Below are 18,812 nucleotides of genomic sequence, written 5' to 3'. Positions count from 1 at the left end.
CATGCAGCTTTAATGCAGCCTGAGTAACTCCTCACATTTCCAAGAGCAGGGTTTCAGCCACAATGCCCCATTTTTGTCTGGTTTGGCATCCAACTTGCCCAAAGCCAGAATTTAAATGGGAAGTTTTCAAGCCTCCCTTCACAGGGCTGGTGGCAAGAGCAGGGCAGCAGGGCACGGCTGGGCAGGCAGCGACCACCCCCCCAAGGTGGAAAGTGAAGGCAGGACCCAGTGTTTGCATCCTTTTTGGTAAGAAGAAGACTTCATCCCTCCACCCTGTATTGTATTTTGGCAAATAGCATGGAAGAAAAGCCCTTTGGTGAAACAGTGCCCCACCGAAGCGAGGGATTTCTGCCGCTGACCTCAGCTGGCTCAGGAGCAGGATTCTGTAACTGCGTTTCTCCTCCAGACACGTCTCTGTACACGGAGATAAATAGATGATGAGTGGGGACTCACCACGTGAGCCCTGCAAAATGCACAGAAGCTGCCTGCTTTATAGAAGGGTGTGAAACAAAGCTACTTTTTCATTATTTTCATGTTTCCATTATATTTTCATTTTAAATTTAAATTATTTTTATCAAGACTTTTCATTTTGACCTCTTTAGCCCTGAACTATTATTATTTTTTGCCTTAAATTGAATGTTCAGTAAATGAAGAGTTTCAAAAGCTTCACAGAAAAAGTTCATAAATGAGAACGATTCTGAAGAAGTCAGCCCTTCCTCAAAACGCCATCTCACACCGGCTGTCCCTGGCTGTGTCCCACGGGTGAACAGCCTCTCTCCTTGCTTTAGTTCCTGCTCAGTGTTTTTCCGGGGTTGGCACCTGTAATCTCTGGTCCTAAACTGGGGAGGCTGATGTTTAAGTCATGCTGTCCACAGAGTGCATCTCTCACCTACGTCTTCCACAGGGCCACAGATACGGTCAGCACAAGCCTGGCTTGTCTGGGGCTCCTGTTAACAGCTTCTGGCTGGGACCCTGCGCTGGCACATTCGCAGCGGCACAGGATGAGACCGTCCAAACAGAGCATTATTTATTCCTTCTGTAAAGGTACAAAGCCTCAGAGGAAATTAGTTAACACACCAACAGACTCAAGCCACACATCTTCAGTCAAGCTTAGCCGCGGTAGTAGCAGCTCCATGTCCGGCTTATTCACCCCAGAAATAAGGAGAGCCCGTGCCCGGCTCCCTGCCTGCCCAGGGAAAGTGTCTGCTCCTTGCCCTGCTGATCTTATGCTCTAAGTAACCATTTCCTAAACAAGTCCACCAACTACTCAATAATCTGATAGAGATGTTTCTGCCCAGAAGATAGTAGAAATCTCATGTCAAAGATTTGAATCTCGTGAGACCTTGCTAGCAAAACTCTGCAGAGAACAAGCTAATTCTCTGGAATATTGCAGGCAGCAATATATAAGGTGTTAAATTAAGAAAATAATTGTTTTCTGTAAGGCATTTTTACCACTGCACCTTCTTCTCCATGGTTACCCAGCTGGGCAGGGTGAAGTTGAACAGCAGAGTACAGAAGCTCAGGATTCACCGCTTCATTTTTTTCCCTTGTGCTTTCAGTGGCCACTCACTGAAAGTTACAGTTTGGGAATTTCCAATCCAGGTGGAAACCCTTCAGGAACAGGCTGTAGTTTTCATGCAAATTATACAACTGCATCTTGCAACCCATGAATTAATCCACAGCAAAAGTTGGGACCAGAGCACAATTGCTGCTGGTTTACAGAAATGAAGCAAGTTTTTGGTGTGTGCAGGGACACCAGGGTGCTGCCACAGCCCCCCAGCTCTGCAGTGAGCATGGAACGCCCCCAGGTACTGGGATTCTTTAAACCCGGCTGAGAACGTTTTTGTTCCAGCTTATTTCTACCTACCACTGAAATAATCAAATCATCTCTTGCTATTGGATTTTTTTTTTTTTTAAAGTGTGTGTCTGAAATGATCGAAGGGGCTTTTCATGTGATGGGGTGAGCAAAGGAAGCTCTCAAGGTCAAACCCAAAATGGCCTAATGACTCTGGGACTCGGATCTGACCGCCAGTAGCAGCAATGAGCCAGGAGAAGATGAGCAGTTCAGGAACAAGAAAATGAAGCTTTTGAAGCCAATAATACCCCCTGGCAGTGAGCAATCAACTGACAGAGAAATGAGAGAGAGGAAAAAAAAAAAAAGACAGACCATTCAGCCTGGCTGCAGGAAGGGCAGCACCATAAAGCAGGACTATCTCATAAATAAAGCGGCCCTTTTTTTCCTTCCTCTCTCTTTCCCAGGGGAGAGTGGCCATGGGAACAGATACACTTTGTGCCCTCTGAAGGGAATGCAGGAGAGAGCAGATTGACCCTACCTGCAGCAGGTTAATTGGGACACACAGCCCCAGTATCGCTACCCTTAGGATGCTTTTTCCTCTCTAAGAAATAAAGGAAAACAATAAGCCAATATTAGCTCCTCTGATGAGCCTGGCTGTTTGGGACTGCCTTGGGAATTGCCAGCTCATTCCACGTAACGCACAGAGAGCCCTCAGCTGCCAGGGACTCTCATTCACATCTGTGCCAGATTTCAACCATTGAAAGGTTGTTCCTAGATCCCTTGGTAATTCCGATAAACTTATTTCCCTGGCATGCTGAGGGTTTTTTTTCCCTTAGTATTTTGCCTTCTTTAAATGACTCCCAATTTAGACTGGATTTGTTTTTCCCACTCAGCAGTGGGTTTCTCCCTGTGCAGGGCTTCCTCTGTGTCTCGTTTCCAAATGTGCTGAGCAACTTCTCAGCAGACCAGGTCCAGCAGCTCACATCAGGCAGCAGATGATTGTCACAAGTGTTGTCGACGAGAGATGCTGGATATCGCATGCCTTAAAAAGCCATCTTTTAATACCTAGAGAGGAGCTGGGATCTTTTGCAAATCTTGCTCTGTTGGGGATTTTTGGCATTTTGTGCTGCACTCATGATGAGGCCAAATGGCAGCACAGAAATAGGCGTCCATTTCTGCAGACGTGCAGAGCATCGGGAGACCCCAGGATCGCCTCTTCCAGCAGGGAGGCCGTGGGGTAAATCCCCCAGTTCAGCAATCGGCATTTTGCAGTAGCATGAGCAATTTGTGTGCCTTGTTCAGGACCCAGTTAATATCTGGGCTTCCCCGTGGGCAAGCAAGCGTACGTGGAAAGGGTTAAGCACTGCCCTCAGGAAGGTGGGTCTTACCAGTTTGTCTTGATGGAAAAGCAGAGAGCTGAAGCTCTGCCAGAGCTCTTTAGGGATAATGCAACCTGATCGGAGACAGAGCTTTATCCAGCCACTAAAGGAACCCGCAGGGTGGCTTTCGTCTGACCTTGCACTGGATTGCACGGCCTGTCCCCGGGGCATGGCCTCTGCAGACCCGCTCTCTCTTTCCGAAGAAAGTTATTGCAGATGGAAGGGACGGATGCCTCTGCCGCAGGGACCGTGGCACTCAGGAGTTAGACGTGTCACAGCCTGTGTGTGTTTAGAGGGACAGGTTATTTTCTGCTCGCCAAGCAGAGCCTTAATCGAAACGTCCAAACAACGCTAGAGCTGCTTCCCTGCAGTGACTCGGGAACCACAGCAGGATGAGTCAAGCAGAGCCACGCTCCGAGAGGAAAACAGTGGGCCCAGATGGGGACTGTTCAGCTGAACTGCAATGAAATTTCAGAACAGAAACACAAAAAAGAAGTGACCTGGCCCCAGTCCACACGTGGTATGTGTTTTGCAAACCCCAAAGCTGTCATGCTCACAGTCTGTTCGATGTGTGAGATAACAGGACCACACGCCTGACAGAAAATCCCGAGTTTCCCAGGACATCAAAACCGCGTGTTTCCCTGGAATGACAAGTTCTATCTTTGGCAAACAAAACTCAGGCTCTTTAATATGCTTCTCCCCCAGTGCGCCATGTTACCGTGTGTTTGTTTAGCAAACAGTTACTCGGAGGCCTTGGTAGGATAAAAAAAAAGTGATACTGGGTATTATTATTCATGGATGGAGGTGGAGAGGAGAAAGAAAAACAGTGCTAATGTAGCCAACAAGTTCAAGTAAGGTTCAACTTTGCTATTCCAAAATCTGCTGCTATGATAATGAGACAGTCAAATCAGCTCAAATTAAGAGCTCAGGAAGGCTCAGCCTTTCAAAGAAGTACATTCGTGACAAGATTAATTTCTGCCAGCCAGTATATAGTGTAGTATCATCCTGTATTAACACAGAAACCCCAAATTAAAAAAAGGCAACTGAAAAATGCACTAAAACCCAGTGAAGTGTATCATTTCCCTTACTCTTCAGTGCTGGTCTTTGCTATTTTGCACATGGATTAAAATATGATGTACCAGCTGGTACTGTTCAGCTGCCATTTACAGGAAATGTTGCCTCCTCCCCTCCTCTCTCTTAATAAACATTCACTAAAAGGCAGCACACCTGCATTTTCCAAACAGTTTCAGGTGACTTTTATTGGGGTAAAGGGCAAAAAATCAGTTAAAAAACCAAACAACCAAAAACCCCCAAGAAACAGTACAAAACTCAGCTCTGCTCCCTATCAAAATGGCCAGAGTGGCTTTATTTTTCCTCTTCTTCTTTTTTTGCATTTTCTTTTTTCCTTCCCCCCCCCCCCCCCCCTTCTTTCTGTTCAGCTCTGGTTTTCTGCAGTCCCCTGAGCATTGCAAAAGGCACGGTAAAGAAAAAGTAAGTTCTTGTTGTAAATGTACTTCTCAGGTACCACAGTAGCATCAATGAGTCTCTGCTTCTTGTGACCACCCTGGGAGGGTGACAGTAGCGGGCTGATCTCAGAGGTCTGTGTTGAGGAGAGAATGAGAGAAGGAAGGGACTGCAATGTGTGATGTGTATCTCGTTGCTGGCCTGCCTGCGTGGTGTTTGTTGGGAGCACGCTGGGATGAAGTAACATAGGAGAGGCTATTGTAAGAGCTTTCGAAGCTATCAGAAAGCCAAGGGCTATCCGGAGTAGGTGTTTATTTCTTGTGGTTTGGAAAGGCTTACTGTTGTGTCAATGTCCAGAAGTCAGTAAGCATGGGAATGAGTGTTCCCAGATTGCCAGCTGACACTTTGAAGAGTTTGAGCTTTTTCTGAGCTCAACAGAGTTTAAAAAAAAAACCAAAAACACAACCACAAAAAAACCCCCAAACCACAACAAAGAACCAAGTACACATCTTCACACTTCAGTTTCATCCTCTGTATTTGTAGCTAGAATGTATCAAAATTGTCTTACTGAGCTGAGATCAAACTCTCTTGTTGAAATGCTGATGTATAGCTGCCTTTTCTTTTGTGTTCAAACAGATTCACTATCTACTGTCTCTACTTACCACTTGCTATGGCCTCATACTGATATGAATGATTAATTGCCAAGGATTAGCTTTTAGCTGCTTTTGTACACAGTTTGTATACAGTTGTTGATATTTATTGAATATGTGATATCTAATCCAGTGTTTAGTGCTTACAAAGAGAAGAACCATCTGTGCTTGAGATTAAAACACTTCATTCACTTTGTGCCAAAGCCCTCACCAAGGGCTCCGTGCCCTGCTGTAGTTAGGGAAAAGCCTTAGGAATCCAGGCTTGGGAAGGGTGGACCCATGTGTGGACGTGTCCCTGCATCAAAGCCCTTTTGTCTGATACAAGGTCTGCTTGCCAAACACGAAGATAAGTGTGGGCATGATGGAGAGCAGAGAAGCAGATCAGGAAAACAAGAGGTTTTGGCAGAATAAAGGACTAAGAACTAGGAAGGTGCTGAGAGCTTGGAGGGATCCTGCAGAGATATTTCCCACCACCTGCAGGCTTCGTATGTCTCTTTTGCAAAAAGACGGGTGCTAATATTCAATTTCTTTGCAAGCTACTTGCAAGGGATAAAAAATTAACAGCTGTAATCCCTTGTGTGAGCCCAAGGCTTTCTCATCAGTGCAAGATATGCCACCAAAGCTCCTCTTACATCAGGCTGTAAATGTATGGGCAAACTCTGGGGCTGTGCAGCCCCGGCAAAGGCTGCACCCATGGTACAGGAGGATTTGTCTCCCTGAAGGAGTACATCTCCCCAGCTTGTGAGGCAGAAAAGTGCCTCAGCATAAATTTTGTGCCCTTGTTCCAAGCATGAATGGAAAAAAGCTCCTCTGAAACCCAATGGAGATGTCTCCCATGACCTGCAGAAGGAGCCCAGGTGCAGCAGTCCCAATAAGCTAAAGTCAGCCTTTAGGAACAGCCTCCTGAAATGCTCAGACACTCGGGTAACAGGGCCATGCTAGCGTCAAACATACTAAACAGGTAGAGGATATTGCCACTGCCTTTCTATCTATAGGGATTTACTGTTCCTGCAGGCTTCCCTGTCTCTTCATAATGTCATTAGTGTGGCTGATGCTGGTAACCGGATTTGCCACTTCTCCTAAGACATTTCTTCCAGAAATGTTAAACAGGTCACCATTTTTGCAGACGAAACATCACTTGAGCTCTGTTTTGATTTCCTCTCTATGTGGCAACCCAGTATGGTGTCAATGACTAGGTAAATCTCCCTGCAGCAAACTAATTATACTTTTTGGTGAGAAAGCGGTAGTGGAACTGGTTTAGACTTCCAAAAAATTCCACACTATAATATGCAGGACTAATGTGCCTCAGATTTGAAAAGAATTAATATCAATTATTCTCATGCATATTCATGACTAGTTTAGCAATCAAGCTAATAGTTTTTGCTTAATTACATTTAGCTGATTTCATGCTATCTTGGCGCATTCCTGATTGAATTTAACCATTAAAAAAAATCTTTCCGACAACTGCTCCAGCAAACACCAACACTTCAAGCTCAGCATCCCCTGTAAATAGTGTCTGAGGCTGAGCAGACTGCTTGGGACAGTGGGAGCTGATCCCGAGCATTTTCTCTCCCTGGTGCAGGGTAAAATCACAAAAGCATCTTGAAGAGCAGTTCCCAGGTGTTCACCAGTGCTGAGGGTTAAGGCATTCATTTTTTTTATTTTTTATTTTTCTGAATCCAAACCGTTGTCTACTTGAATGCAAGATAGATAGCAGGAATGAGAGATGTACCTGAAAGGGGAGCACCAAGCTGGAGGGAAGTTTTTGTCTGGGTAGATGGTCTGGAGCCTGACCCTGGTAACAGCTCATGACTTGCTGTGGTGCAGAGGGTTGAAGAGCAGGTGGGATGCTCTGTGCATTGGGGGGGGTGTTTCACCATTAGGGTCTGTCTCTTTAGCTGTCTTACAGTGAAAGACCAGGCTGTGCAGTACCACACTGCCATTCCAACTTCTGTGCTCCAAGACCAGCATTTTGCACGGCACAAAGGGTGGGAACGTGCGAGCAAGATGAAGACGTAGTGGGTCAGGCAAGAGGGCTGGGAAGGGTGATGGTAGGAGCACTCGTGAGGGAGACCCCCAGGTCAGGGTGGCGGGGAGCTGGGGAGAGCAGACACTGGCATGGCTGGAGCCTTCCTTGGGAGCATATATCACCTTCTGATGTGCGAGGCCTGAGCAGAGCATGCTGCCACGGCTTGAGGATGGCAGTAAGGTTTGTCTGCATGGGACGTGCAGGGAGGACATGCAAACAGTTTGGGTCTGTCTGGTGCTGTCGGGGCTGGATATCTTGCAGTAGTGCTGCTTGCTGGGGTTGCAGTCTTCCTGGGCAGAAGGCAAGGCCAGGAGAAAAATGGGAAACTTGAGCTTCCATGTGCCATGTGTTTGTTTTCTTTTTTGATTTTCCCCATGCTAGCAGCAGCAGAAATAGGACAGATGCTCCCCTCTCATCCTTTCCTGAGCACTGTCACTGCACTGATGTCTAAAGGCAGTGTATGCCTTTGAAGTGTGCCGTTTCAGTATTTTCATTCATTTATCATTTTCTTCTCCAGCGTGCCATTTGCATCTGGGCTTTGCTCAGAAGGAAGACTGACACCATTTATCATTTAATGGGGCTTGATAGCTCTCTGACAACTAAACATGTTCTTAACAGCATTAAGGAATTTACAGGCAGCCATGCCTGAAGGCTACTTTTCTGCCTACTTTAGCGTAGTCAGCAGCAGTTGTAGCTGCAGCTCTCTGGGTGCCTGTAGGCAAACGAAGCATTGACATATAATCAGCAGAAGTATTGTATCCCCTTTTAAATCAAATAGACTCACTCTCTCAACAGATAAAATTATTACAGCTACAACTGAAATCAAATAATTAACCATTATTCAATCTGGGCTTTTCCAGGCAGTGTCAAAATTAAGGTCTTGTATATTTCCAAAGCAAAATATAAATGGTTTTATCGTGATTTTGTTTTTATGGATTTTATACTATGCAGTAATGCTTACAGAAGAGCATAGGAGTTTACATTCTCACAGACTGTGGACACAGTCACTGAGGGCACTGCAGGGATGTGAGTGAGCTGGTGTGTGCAGGGTGTTACCCCTCCAGAGCACAGATTTCCTGGTGCAAACGGGTCTCAAGGACCCCCTTGGGGCAGGATGCAGAAGTGGCATGTAAAGTGCCAGATCAGGGAAAACTCTTAAGCATGGGTTTATACTCCACAGGAATCAGTGGACTTAAGGATTTTGGAGATTCAAGGTCTGACATTGCCGCTTAACATCCTTCCACATGAAAAAGCAGATTAAAGGTTCTCTGTATTTCCCTTGCAACCCTACCCCCAAGTTTGGCCTCAACTTCTTGTCATGATCCAAGAAGTGTTACCTTTTGTTATGGCCTCAGCATTTTCTAGAAAAAACATCCTGCAAGCCCAATGGTCAGAGTCATGACATCAGGAGTGACCATGTTCTGCGAACTCTTTCAGTTAATGAACAAACAGGCATTTTCTAGTGACGAGATGTTTCCTAAAACAAGTCCCTGTCAATAAATACCATAGACATGTATAGCTGCCGTGAGCAGGAGACGTTATTCCCGTGCAGAACGAAGCAGGGAGGAGATTAAGGAACTCTCCATCTGTTCCTGCACTGTGCAGCACGTGGGATATCGCTCAAAATACACTATGCTCTCTGTTTCTCAGAGCCTGGGGAGACAGAGGCTGGCATAGGCATGGCAAGATGGAGCTGGACAGTCTGACTCAAAGTATATTGTTTGCTTGGGGAAGTAGGGGGGCTGCAGGAAAAATCCCTTAGTAAATGGAGCATATGAATGAAACCTGGTCCTGATGCCAAGTTTATTCTGCAGGCCTTGCTGGAGCTAAAAAAGCGCATTAGACAAAACCATTATTGAACTTCTTGATTACATAACAATTTCCTCATCGTATTTCCAAGAATATTGAATCTATATTCAAACACCCTCCTACTCTCTCCCACACACCACCCCTTCTCCTTGCTATATCATCTTCATTACTGAGTATGAAGACAGAAAAAGTACAGGGCATGTTGCCATGAGCAAATAGAACTCAGATGCTTACACTGAGATTTTAGAGCCATCTATGGGACTTGTACAGCCGATTTTCATTAATTTTAATGGCCTTGAAAGTCTCCAGTCTTATGCCTTGACTTTAATTAGGGTCTTTAGCAGTGCAAAGAACAGATAATCAAGCAATAAATATCACCAAACCTAAATGTTGGGTTAGTCCCTGCTGCCTAAAACTTACCCCACTCTGTGCTGTCTGGGGGGTGGCATGCACAGTTTTGCTGCCCACAAACTGCTGCTACCACAAGCTCAAGAGAGAGACGGGAAATTTCTGAACAGACTGGCTTCTTTGCAGGAGCCCTCTTCCCCCCGGGGATGAGCACAGACCTTGTCAACACAAAGGAAGAATCCCTGGGGCCACTCTCACCCAGCAAGCAGGATCAGGCCCAGTGCAGGTGGATATCTCCTGCAAGGTGTGTGGTAGAGGTTGCCTGCCTAGTTTTTGGGGGGACTTTGGAGGAGGTGGGGATTAATGGCTTGCAAGCATGGCACATCCATCCTGCCTCAGGAAGCAGCAGTTGCACACAAACTGGCTACACTTACTCACATAATCAGCTTGCTTGTCTCATTTGCATGTGTAATAACCAGCATGTATGTACAATCATGCTAATCACTTTGAGGCAACTGCTTTAAATTCATTCAAAACCTTGCCCTGCCTGTCCTTGGGTTATTTAGCTTTCACAAAGGAACCATAGCAGCAATCCAGAGATTCACTCAATAAAAATCTTTGTGAAACAGTCAATTTAGTGGAGGAGAAGTTTTTTCTGGAATCCTGCCCATACATACTGAGACTTGCGCTACAAACCAGTGCTGTCATTAGGAGTCCATCCAATAACCTCTGAAAATCACCTAGAAAAGTACCTGATAGGGAATTTCACAATTTATGGTGTCTTGCTACAGGTAAAATGTAAGAGTAAATACAGAAGCAAAGAGGAAGGGAACTACACAGCTTCTCTCATGCAATCTGTTGGTGGAAATGGTCTGAAAGTTGTGCAGGGAAAAACTAGTCTTAAACCCTGTCGGCTTTATGAGCGGTTTAAGGAGTGCCTGTGGTGCTCTGTTGTGGATACCTGCCCAGTAAGACCTGGTCTGTCAGGGCCCCTGTCATCAGCTCCAATGGAGCCCATGTGAGGACAGTGGAGAACAGCTCTCGTGGATGTGGCACCAGAAGTACATGGATTCCCTCACCTGCCTCTGCCACCAATGTGGCCTGTCCTCAGGCCAGTCATTTCAGCCTTTTGTGCCTCCAAATTTTTTTCCTATGCCTCCAAATTTTAGGCTGCAAGCTTTTCCATTGTTTTAGCTATGCATTTTATAGGACCTACTGCAGACATGGGGCATCCAACTCAGAAGCTCTGGATGTGCCTGCAGTGATATTGGAGGTGCCTTCCCCAGCCCCCATAACAAGTCAACATATGCCAGATAAGCCAGTAGCAAGACCTAGGAGGGGGGTACAGCTAGTTCCATAAGTAGGAATATGCACATTTCAGCAGCACTCACAAAATCTAACAGGCCCCCCGACGCTTAACTTTCTCGTCCCTGTTCCTTCTGCAAGTCCAAGCCTGCGCTCTGGGCGCCTTTCTGTGCTGGAGCCTGCTCAACCTCAGCTCTTTGATTGCCAGTCCAAAAGTTTTCACCAGCACAAGGCCATGTTGCATGTTTTTTAAGGAATCATGAAAACTAGTGCTACAGGAGGAGGTCCTCTCCACATGCTTGCTTCCATTTCAAGCAGCAGTTAGCAGCCAATGCAGCAGCGAGGATTTGGGTCAGTGCTCTGGAGCAGGGACAACGGGCACTTTTTTCCAGTGACTGCTTGCCTAAGCACCTGAAGCCTCATTCACTGCAGAAGGATCGTTCCTGCTCAAGTCCAAATTTGTCCCATTGGCTTTTCTTGTTAAAGAGAAGTGAACCTGGAAGAGGAAAGGAAGGAGGAAAGGCCAGGAATCAAATGAAAAGGCTGCCTGCCACACAGAGCATCTCTAGAGGCGTTCTTGGTGGTATAAATGTCTTTCCTTCAGCTTTCTGTCTCTCATTACCGACAGTGGAAAATACAAAAGCTGCCAAGCTAGAGGTTCAGTATGGCCAAGATTAGACAGACAGACGGTGATTTCTATAATCTGAAATCCAGACTGTAAATAAATCGGGATAGAGCCCTGTGCCACTGAATGCAGGGCTAATGCCTGACAGCAGCAGCTGGATCCAGTTTTCTGTGGACAACTGCCGCTTGGGTGGTTTTTGTTGGATGGTGGATGCTACTGGGACAAGGTACGCTTTAGAGAAGGAGAAGGATCCTCTAAACCCCGCTGGAGGTATTTAATCTCCCAGTTTTTTGTACTTTCCAGCTGAAAAGTGCTTTGAATACCAGAGTATGTGTGTGTCAACTCACATTTAGAAGTTTTTCTTAGCCTGACAAGGTTCCCAAAGATGTATGATTGCAGTAGATCAATAAGGGGGAAAATCTGTATCTTAGGAGCACAGGTGACATCTTGCTGCAACCTGCGGGAGAAATGAGAAATGTCTTTCTCTGTTTATTGCTTAGCTCCATGTCTAAATCTGCTAAACCAAAAACAAATTTTACCCTCAGATCTCCTAGGTTTCAAATTTATGTTCATCTGGCATTGCCTTGATCTTCAAAGCAGGAAGGTATATCAAAGGAAACAGAAGGTTTGACACCAATTACTGCTGCTGGATGCCATCCACTGAATAAAGATGGAGTGTTAATATTTACACTGAAAGTGAAGGAGATAAAACACACTAGGTACATCTAAGTCTACAAATAAGCCCTTCTGTGTATAGTGGGCAGAGATAAAGCCAAGCAAAAAATTTGAAATTACCATTAAAAACATCCCAAACACCTTCAGAAATGTGGGGTTGTAAACAAAGAAATGACAGCAAAAACACTATGAGAGCCTTCTAGGAAGCAAATCAGGCTCCCTACTTCTCAGGGGTATTACATTGTCTTCAGGAGATCATCTTTTGAAACAAACAACAGTGCAGAAGTAGTTAACATCTAAATTTCTCCCCACTTCACCATGAGACACCTGACTTACATTTTATTCTCTTGAGTTTGAAGCCATAAATTCAAGCACCTTTCCCTGTGTCCCTCTCTGCTTCTCTTCATCCCATGGTTCTTCCTACTTTTTTGCGCCCCCCAAGTCTTTTCCACAGCTTCTTTGGCTCATTGACCTGAGAATTCTCTCAACAAGGGAAACCTCCCATTGCACAAGTTGTTGTGGGGTTGTTCGTATTTCAGCAGCAAATTTATGGAAGAGGAAGGTCGCAAGGAGGAGGCAAAAGGTTCGCTAGCGCTGTGAGGGTGCACAGCACGGCACAGCTACCAACAAACATTCTTTTAGGCAACCTGTTTAAAAAGGAAAAGGAATCGTCCTAGCACTTTTCCTGGCAACAATTCAGTAACTGAAAGTGAGGCTATTCTAAGATTCCCGGTACTAGAGCATTGCACAGGAGGCTATTTACACCATTCACTTCTTCTATTTAATCCAATTTAGACAATGAAACCAGAGTATTTAATGGAGCTAATTTTTGTTTCTAGTCAAATCTCATTCTTCAGATTAAATTACCAGGTCTGCAGTGTCATGTACAAATCAAAGTTATATAGTACATTTTAGTGAGTTAAAAGGTAAATGATTTTATTACATTGATTTGGAAGGGATTTTCTTAACAGCAAGTGGATTTTAAAACACTTGTTGAAATCAAAATTTCAAAATTGAAACTCTTGCCTTAAATTTGGGTTTTTTGAAGGTATATGGACTTTTCTCCTAAAGCCATAGCTTAAGCTTGCTATATGAATTTAATTCAAGTGAAGCTTCCAGTCTTTGTAGACTGTTTCCGCCTTTCAGCTTTGGAGAAGAGGTGAGGCTTTTCTTGGGAAGACCACAGTGTTTCTGAACCGTATTGGATCTGCATGTTTCTTCTACAGCAGCAAGGCTTGTTCCACTGTAGTGACTGTCCGTTTAGGGATAAATGTTCAGAAGTCTGATATTTCCTGACTGTTAGGATGTTTGTGCTGGGCTTGGCTGAAGAGAAATCCCGCAAGAATTTCTTTCTCCAGTGCCCCAGGTGGTCACTATGGATATTCTGATATTGTGAGGCTGGCTGAGAAAGGTCACTGTGAGGAAACCTAAAATCTAGTTATATGGGCAAGGAAGGAGTGTGTCAGATTTGCAATTCGTGATGCAGAACTCTTGTCATATGTTTTACAATTCATTGCTTAATATTGTGTATCTAGTCATCATGCACATATGTTGCAATTGATTTCATGCTGCTTTTCTATCAAGCAGGAGAAAAGCAAGCATAAGGGACCAGCTTACACTGAAATGAATACATAAAACATTAGTCACATATACGTGTGTTTTGAAATCATTGCTGTATTTTGGCAGTAACCTAAGAAACTAGATATAATCCCACCCAATTAACAAACTAGAGAAAGAATTTACTAGTAGCAAAAAAACACTCCTCAACTTGTCTGTCAGCTCTAAAATCTCCCTAAAATGACTTTAAAAGAAGATGTAATTAGGGAAAACTGGAAGGTATAGCATTAATGTCTACATAAAACAGGTATGGCAGGACAGCCTGCCTACGCCATCTGCAAGCTGCAAATACACTGATCTAGCACTTCACTCTTTCCAGCTCTGCATGGAGTAAGTGGCCCAGGATCTGATTAGATTTATGCGGGTTTTTAGAGAGGCTGCTCACTGCAGACCCTTCTCCTCTCTTCGCACTCTTTAGCCCAAGAGCTGGTTTCTGATAATGGATGAGCTCTCCAGTGGCTGGACCTGCCCTTCTTTGACTGTCTCAGTGTTGTGCAGTTTGGTTTGCCTGGATGAGTTTGCTCTTTCCCCTGGCTGCGATGAGGAGCTAGGATGGCCAGTCGGTCGCATGCAGAGTAGCTCAGAGCTCAAAATGTTTTAGAAAGCTTGGTAAAGTTTTCATGTATTTCACAACCGTCAAGTTTCAAATTAGAGATGAGTCATTAAAAAAGAGTGAATTACTTGTAAGCTTATACGTAGCAGAATTGTACATGTCTCTGTAATTAGCCATAGGCACCCAAAATTATGGATGTAACCGTGCATTAAATGGAGGGCATCGTTCTGATCGAATCTTGCATTCACAATTGCATTCCTTCTTGCTTAGATTTCAGAGCCTGTTGTCCAGATGGGCTTTGTTGGGCACCTAATTAGTAGTTAATCAAAAGCTCCTGCTGTGAACTGCTTCACAGCCCTCCTGGCATCCTAGCTGCTTGGTACGCATTGCTTGACTACACAGAGATGAAGGCACAGGAGTTAAGTAGATGCTTTATCTCCTTTATGCATCTGACATAACTAAAGCAGCTTCCAAAATTAAATCACCTCAGGATGCATTGGTTATCTGACTTCTGTGTACTAAGAGCAAAATTAGTCTTGAAATGTGTAAGTGGAAATACAGCCATGCGTTAATGGCAATGATAGATAGCGTAATATATTCTGAGATGAACTCACTGTTTTCTCTTTCCTTTCCAGATTTTGGCAATCATTTCCATCATGTTTATTGTACTGTCTACAATTGCCTTGTCCCTTAACACACTTCCTGAACTACAAGGCGTGGATGAATTTGGGCAGACCACAGATAATCCCCAACTTGCCCACGTGGAAGCGGTGTGCATTGCATGGTTTACAATGGAATACCTCTTGCGGTTCCTATCCTCGCCTAAGAAATGGAAGTTTTTCAAAGGCCCGCTGAATGCTATTGATTTGCTAGCTATCTTACCGTACTATGTCACTATCTTCCTCACAGAATCCAATAAAAGTGTACTTCAGTTCCAAAATGTACGACGAGTGGTCCAAATATTTCGGATTATGAGGATACTTCGGATTCTAAAGCTCGCCCGGCACTCAACAGGTTTACAGTCCTTGGGATTTACACTGAGGAGGAGTTACAATGAGCTTGGATTACTCATCTTGTTTTTGGCCATGGGCATTATGATCTTTTCCAGTTTAGTGTTTTTTGCAGAAAAGGACGAGGATGATACAAAATTCAAGAGCATCCCAGCTTCCTTCTGGTGGGCAACAATCACCATGACAACAGTAGGCTACGGAGACATCTACCCCAAAACACTTTTAGGTAAAATAGTAGGAGGACTGTGCTGCATTGCTGGAGTGCTGGTGATTGCTCTTCCCATCCCAATTATTGTCAATAACTTCTCTGAGTTCTACAAAGAGCAGAAGAGGCAGGAGAAAGCCATTAAGCGCAGGGAAGCTCTTGAAAGAGCAAAAAGGAATGGCAGTATTGTTTCCATGAACATGAAGGATGCGTTTGCCCGTAGTGTAGAACTCATGGACATTGTGGTTGAAAAGAACGGAGAAAGCATAGCCAAAAAGGATAAAGTTCAGGACAATCATTTATCTCCCAGCAAATGGAAATGGACCAAGAGAACGCTCTCTGAAACTAGCTCTAGTAAATCTTTTGAAACTAAGGAACAAGGATCTCCAGAAAAAGCCAGGTCATCTTCAAGTCCCCAGCACCTGAATGTCCAACAGCTAGAGGACATGTATAACAAAATGGCAAAGACTCAGTCCCAGCCAAACCTTAATACTAAAGAGTCGAGTCAACCTGGAAAGCAAAAGGAAGAGCTAGAAATGGAAACCCTTCCCGGCCCTATGGTGCCCTTGCTGACAACTCGCGCTGATGGGATCATTGACATGAGGAGCATGTCCAGCATCGACAGCTTCATAAGTTGCGCGGCAGAGTTCCCTGACTCCGGGAGGTTTTCCCACAGCCCGCTCGCTACCCTTCCCTGCAAAGGTGGCATTAACGTGATTCAGGAGCAGAGCAGGCCAGAGGGGAGCTGTGCCAGATTTGTGGAAATGAACCCAAGCTCCGAAGGCAGCCACCGTTCTGCTTTTTTCATAGAAAGTCCCAAAAGCTCCATAAAGGCCAGTAACCCTTTAAAATTAAGATCTCTGAAAGTCAACTTCATGGAAGAGGACACCAGCACATTAGTACCAGCATCAAACGTACTGAGAATATATCCAGACTCTCTCAAGAGCCGGGGAGCTGCTGCTGCTGCCACAGATACTTCCTTACTCTCTGACAGATCTCTCATGAGCCCAGAAACCTCGATCTACACAACTGCGAGTGCGAGAACACCCCCAAAGTCACCAGAGACGCAGACAGCCATAGCTTTCAACTTCCATGATGCTGGTATACACAAATATATAGATGCTGACACTGATGATGAAGGTCAGCTGCTTTATGATTCAAGTCCGCCCGGAAATGTGAGTCCCAAGTACAATGTTACAAACAGTGGCTATCTAAAGCAAAAGGACAATGTTTATAGAACAGAGAAGAACCATCTAGAAGCTGCTGCTTTACCCACCTCCCCTAAGCTGATAGGGCAAAACTGCATTTACTCTATGGAAGGTATCACTGGAAGAACCCAGGGCAATCAGGAGACTGTCAGACTAGAAAATCACATTTCCCCAGAAGTCCACGTATTACCAGGCAGCGGAGGACATGCGAACATACATGATCAAAGCATCTGAGATGGGGTCCAAAAGAACTTACTGAAAGTTTAAAGGAATGTCTTTACAGTCAACACAAAAAAAAAGAGCTTCTGCATGGCATGAACTTGGCTGAAACAAGCCACCTGTTTCTAAAAGTCTGGGGGAGGTCCAGTGTGGGTTTGTGAAAATGTCCTTCTCTGAAACAACTCTAAAGACGTTGCCCACATCAGTCAAAAATAAGGATTGCAAATCATGATCACACATTGATCTCCTTTCATGTTGTCCAGTGAAGCCAATGTGACCAAATATCCATCCATTCCCCTTGAACGCTAGAGCTCCTTTTGGAAATATTAACATCTGATTTGCATTAGTTCCATAAAGGATGCCAAGGCAGCCAGATTTGAACTCTGGAATAAATTGCTGGGGTTGGTATAAAGCTATCAAAAACACAATGCTCACTGCTTCAGGGCAGCTGTTCCCCATCTACAGCTTTCTCTGATGGATATTATGTCTAAAGGTAACAGGGAACACTTGCATTATTGGAAAATCCAAGTGAAAACCATTTAAAACAAGTAACAGTCTAGGGAAACCAATTATTAAAATGCTCTGTGTGTGTTTAACAATACAATATCCTGTAGGACCTGACGTTTTCTTTTGAGACATCAGCAGGGTGAGTTGCACCACTTGTATCTGATTCCAAACATCCCCTAGGACGTAGTGAAACTTGCACTTACCCTCTGCTAAAAATTGATACCTGCCCCAGGGCCAGCGCGTGGCCCTCAGGGGACCCACAGCCCACGCTGGGAAGGTGTGAAGGAGCCATGCAGAAGCAGGACTCTCCGGCGGCATCGCAGCCAGACCCCCTTCCCGGTGCCGGGGAGCGTAGGGCTGGAAGGAGAGCTCAGCTCTCGCCCTACCCTTCCGCGGAAGGGAGATGCTCGCTGCCCTGCCCTGCGGGGACGGCCAAGCGCGGTGGCAGCGCTGATGCTGCGGCTGGCCCCTGCGGCACGTGCCGGGGGTACCGGGACGGCTCCCCGGGCCTCCCCTTCCCGCCCGCATGCCGACTCCAGGCGTCAGCCAAAGTCTCGCCCTTGGCGTAGGAGAGGAACCGGTCGGTCTGAAGCTTTTTGCGCCCGAGCGGCGCAGTGAAAGATATGCAAGCGTTACATAAATATGCAAAAAGAGGGATTCGTTAGCGACCCGCCCCGGGCCTGGCTGTGCTCTCTCTCGCGAGGAGCTCGGGCAGGAGCGGCTCCTGCAGAGCTGCGGCACGAAGCAGCTGCGAGAGACAGGAGAATCAGGCCTGATGTTTTAATAACATCCAGTCATTTTTAAACGAAACAAGAAAAAAAAGAAAAAAAAAGATCTGACCATTTTAAATGAACAGAACTAGCAGCCACCAGCCTAGGTTTTTAAAATATTATTGTTTCAATAAAGTTATGTCAAATCGTGTAGGAAATAATTTGTCTTTGGTTTTTAATCTCGGGGGGGAAAAGCACTTTACGTTGACTTTTTGTTCTTGTTGTTGCGATGCTGGAGTAGGATAGCAGAGTGTAACAATCAAGCACTTTAACCAAGCACTATTTTAATTTGTGCCTCCTGTCGTGACCGTGATTTGTTACACGCCTGTAGCAAGTCACAACCTGTCCTGTGATAACTGTGATGGTAATCTTTTATGTTGTTCTCTGTTTCTACTGTAAAACTCAATTGTAAATAACTCTGTCAATGAGCGTTTCCTGACCTATTTCTGAGTACCTGCTGGGGCATGGAATGATCTGCATGCAGCAGGTCTGGGGACATGCTGAGACACGGGACGCAGGAGCGGAGGCGCACAGGTGGGAGGAAGACCCCGAGCTGCTCGAGTCCGCTGCGTTTTGTTTCTTCCTATTGTAAAAAAAAAGCTGTTGGTTAGTCCTGAATGTAAATGTCTGTCCGTCCAAGCTGT

The 18,812-nt window shown here is 45.2% G+C and overlaps 1 protein-coding gene across 1 annotated transcript in view; it reads left to right on the top strand.

Annotated features, from left to right (window-relative positions):
- Positions 1 to 18,411, top strand: part of KCNB1 (potassium voltage-gated channel subfamily B member 1) — a 130,658-nt gene extending 112,247 nt beyond the window's left edge. The window contains exon 3 of the mRNA XM_050907229.1: positions 14,885 to 18,411. Coding sequence (XP_050763186.1) covers positions 14,885 to 16,906 — 2,022 coding nt within the window. The 3' untranslated portion in view covers positions 16,907 to 18,411. The remainder of the gene's footprint in view (positions 1 to 14,884) is intronic.
- Positions 18,412 to 18,812: the final 401 nt, after the last annotated feature.

The sequence above is a fragment of the Gymnogyps californianus genome, chromosome 17, assembly GCF_018139145.2.
Source record: "Gymnogyps californianus isolate 813 chromosome 17, ASM1813914v2, whole genome shotgun sequence".
NCBI classification, from domain to species: Eukaryota; Metazoa; Chordata; class Aves; order Accipitriformes; family Cathartidae; genus Gymnogyps; species Gymnogyps californianus.
The sequence above is the reverse complement of the archived record's forward strand: the minus strand, read 5'-3'. Positions and strand labels throughout refer to the sequence as shown.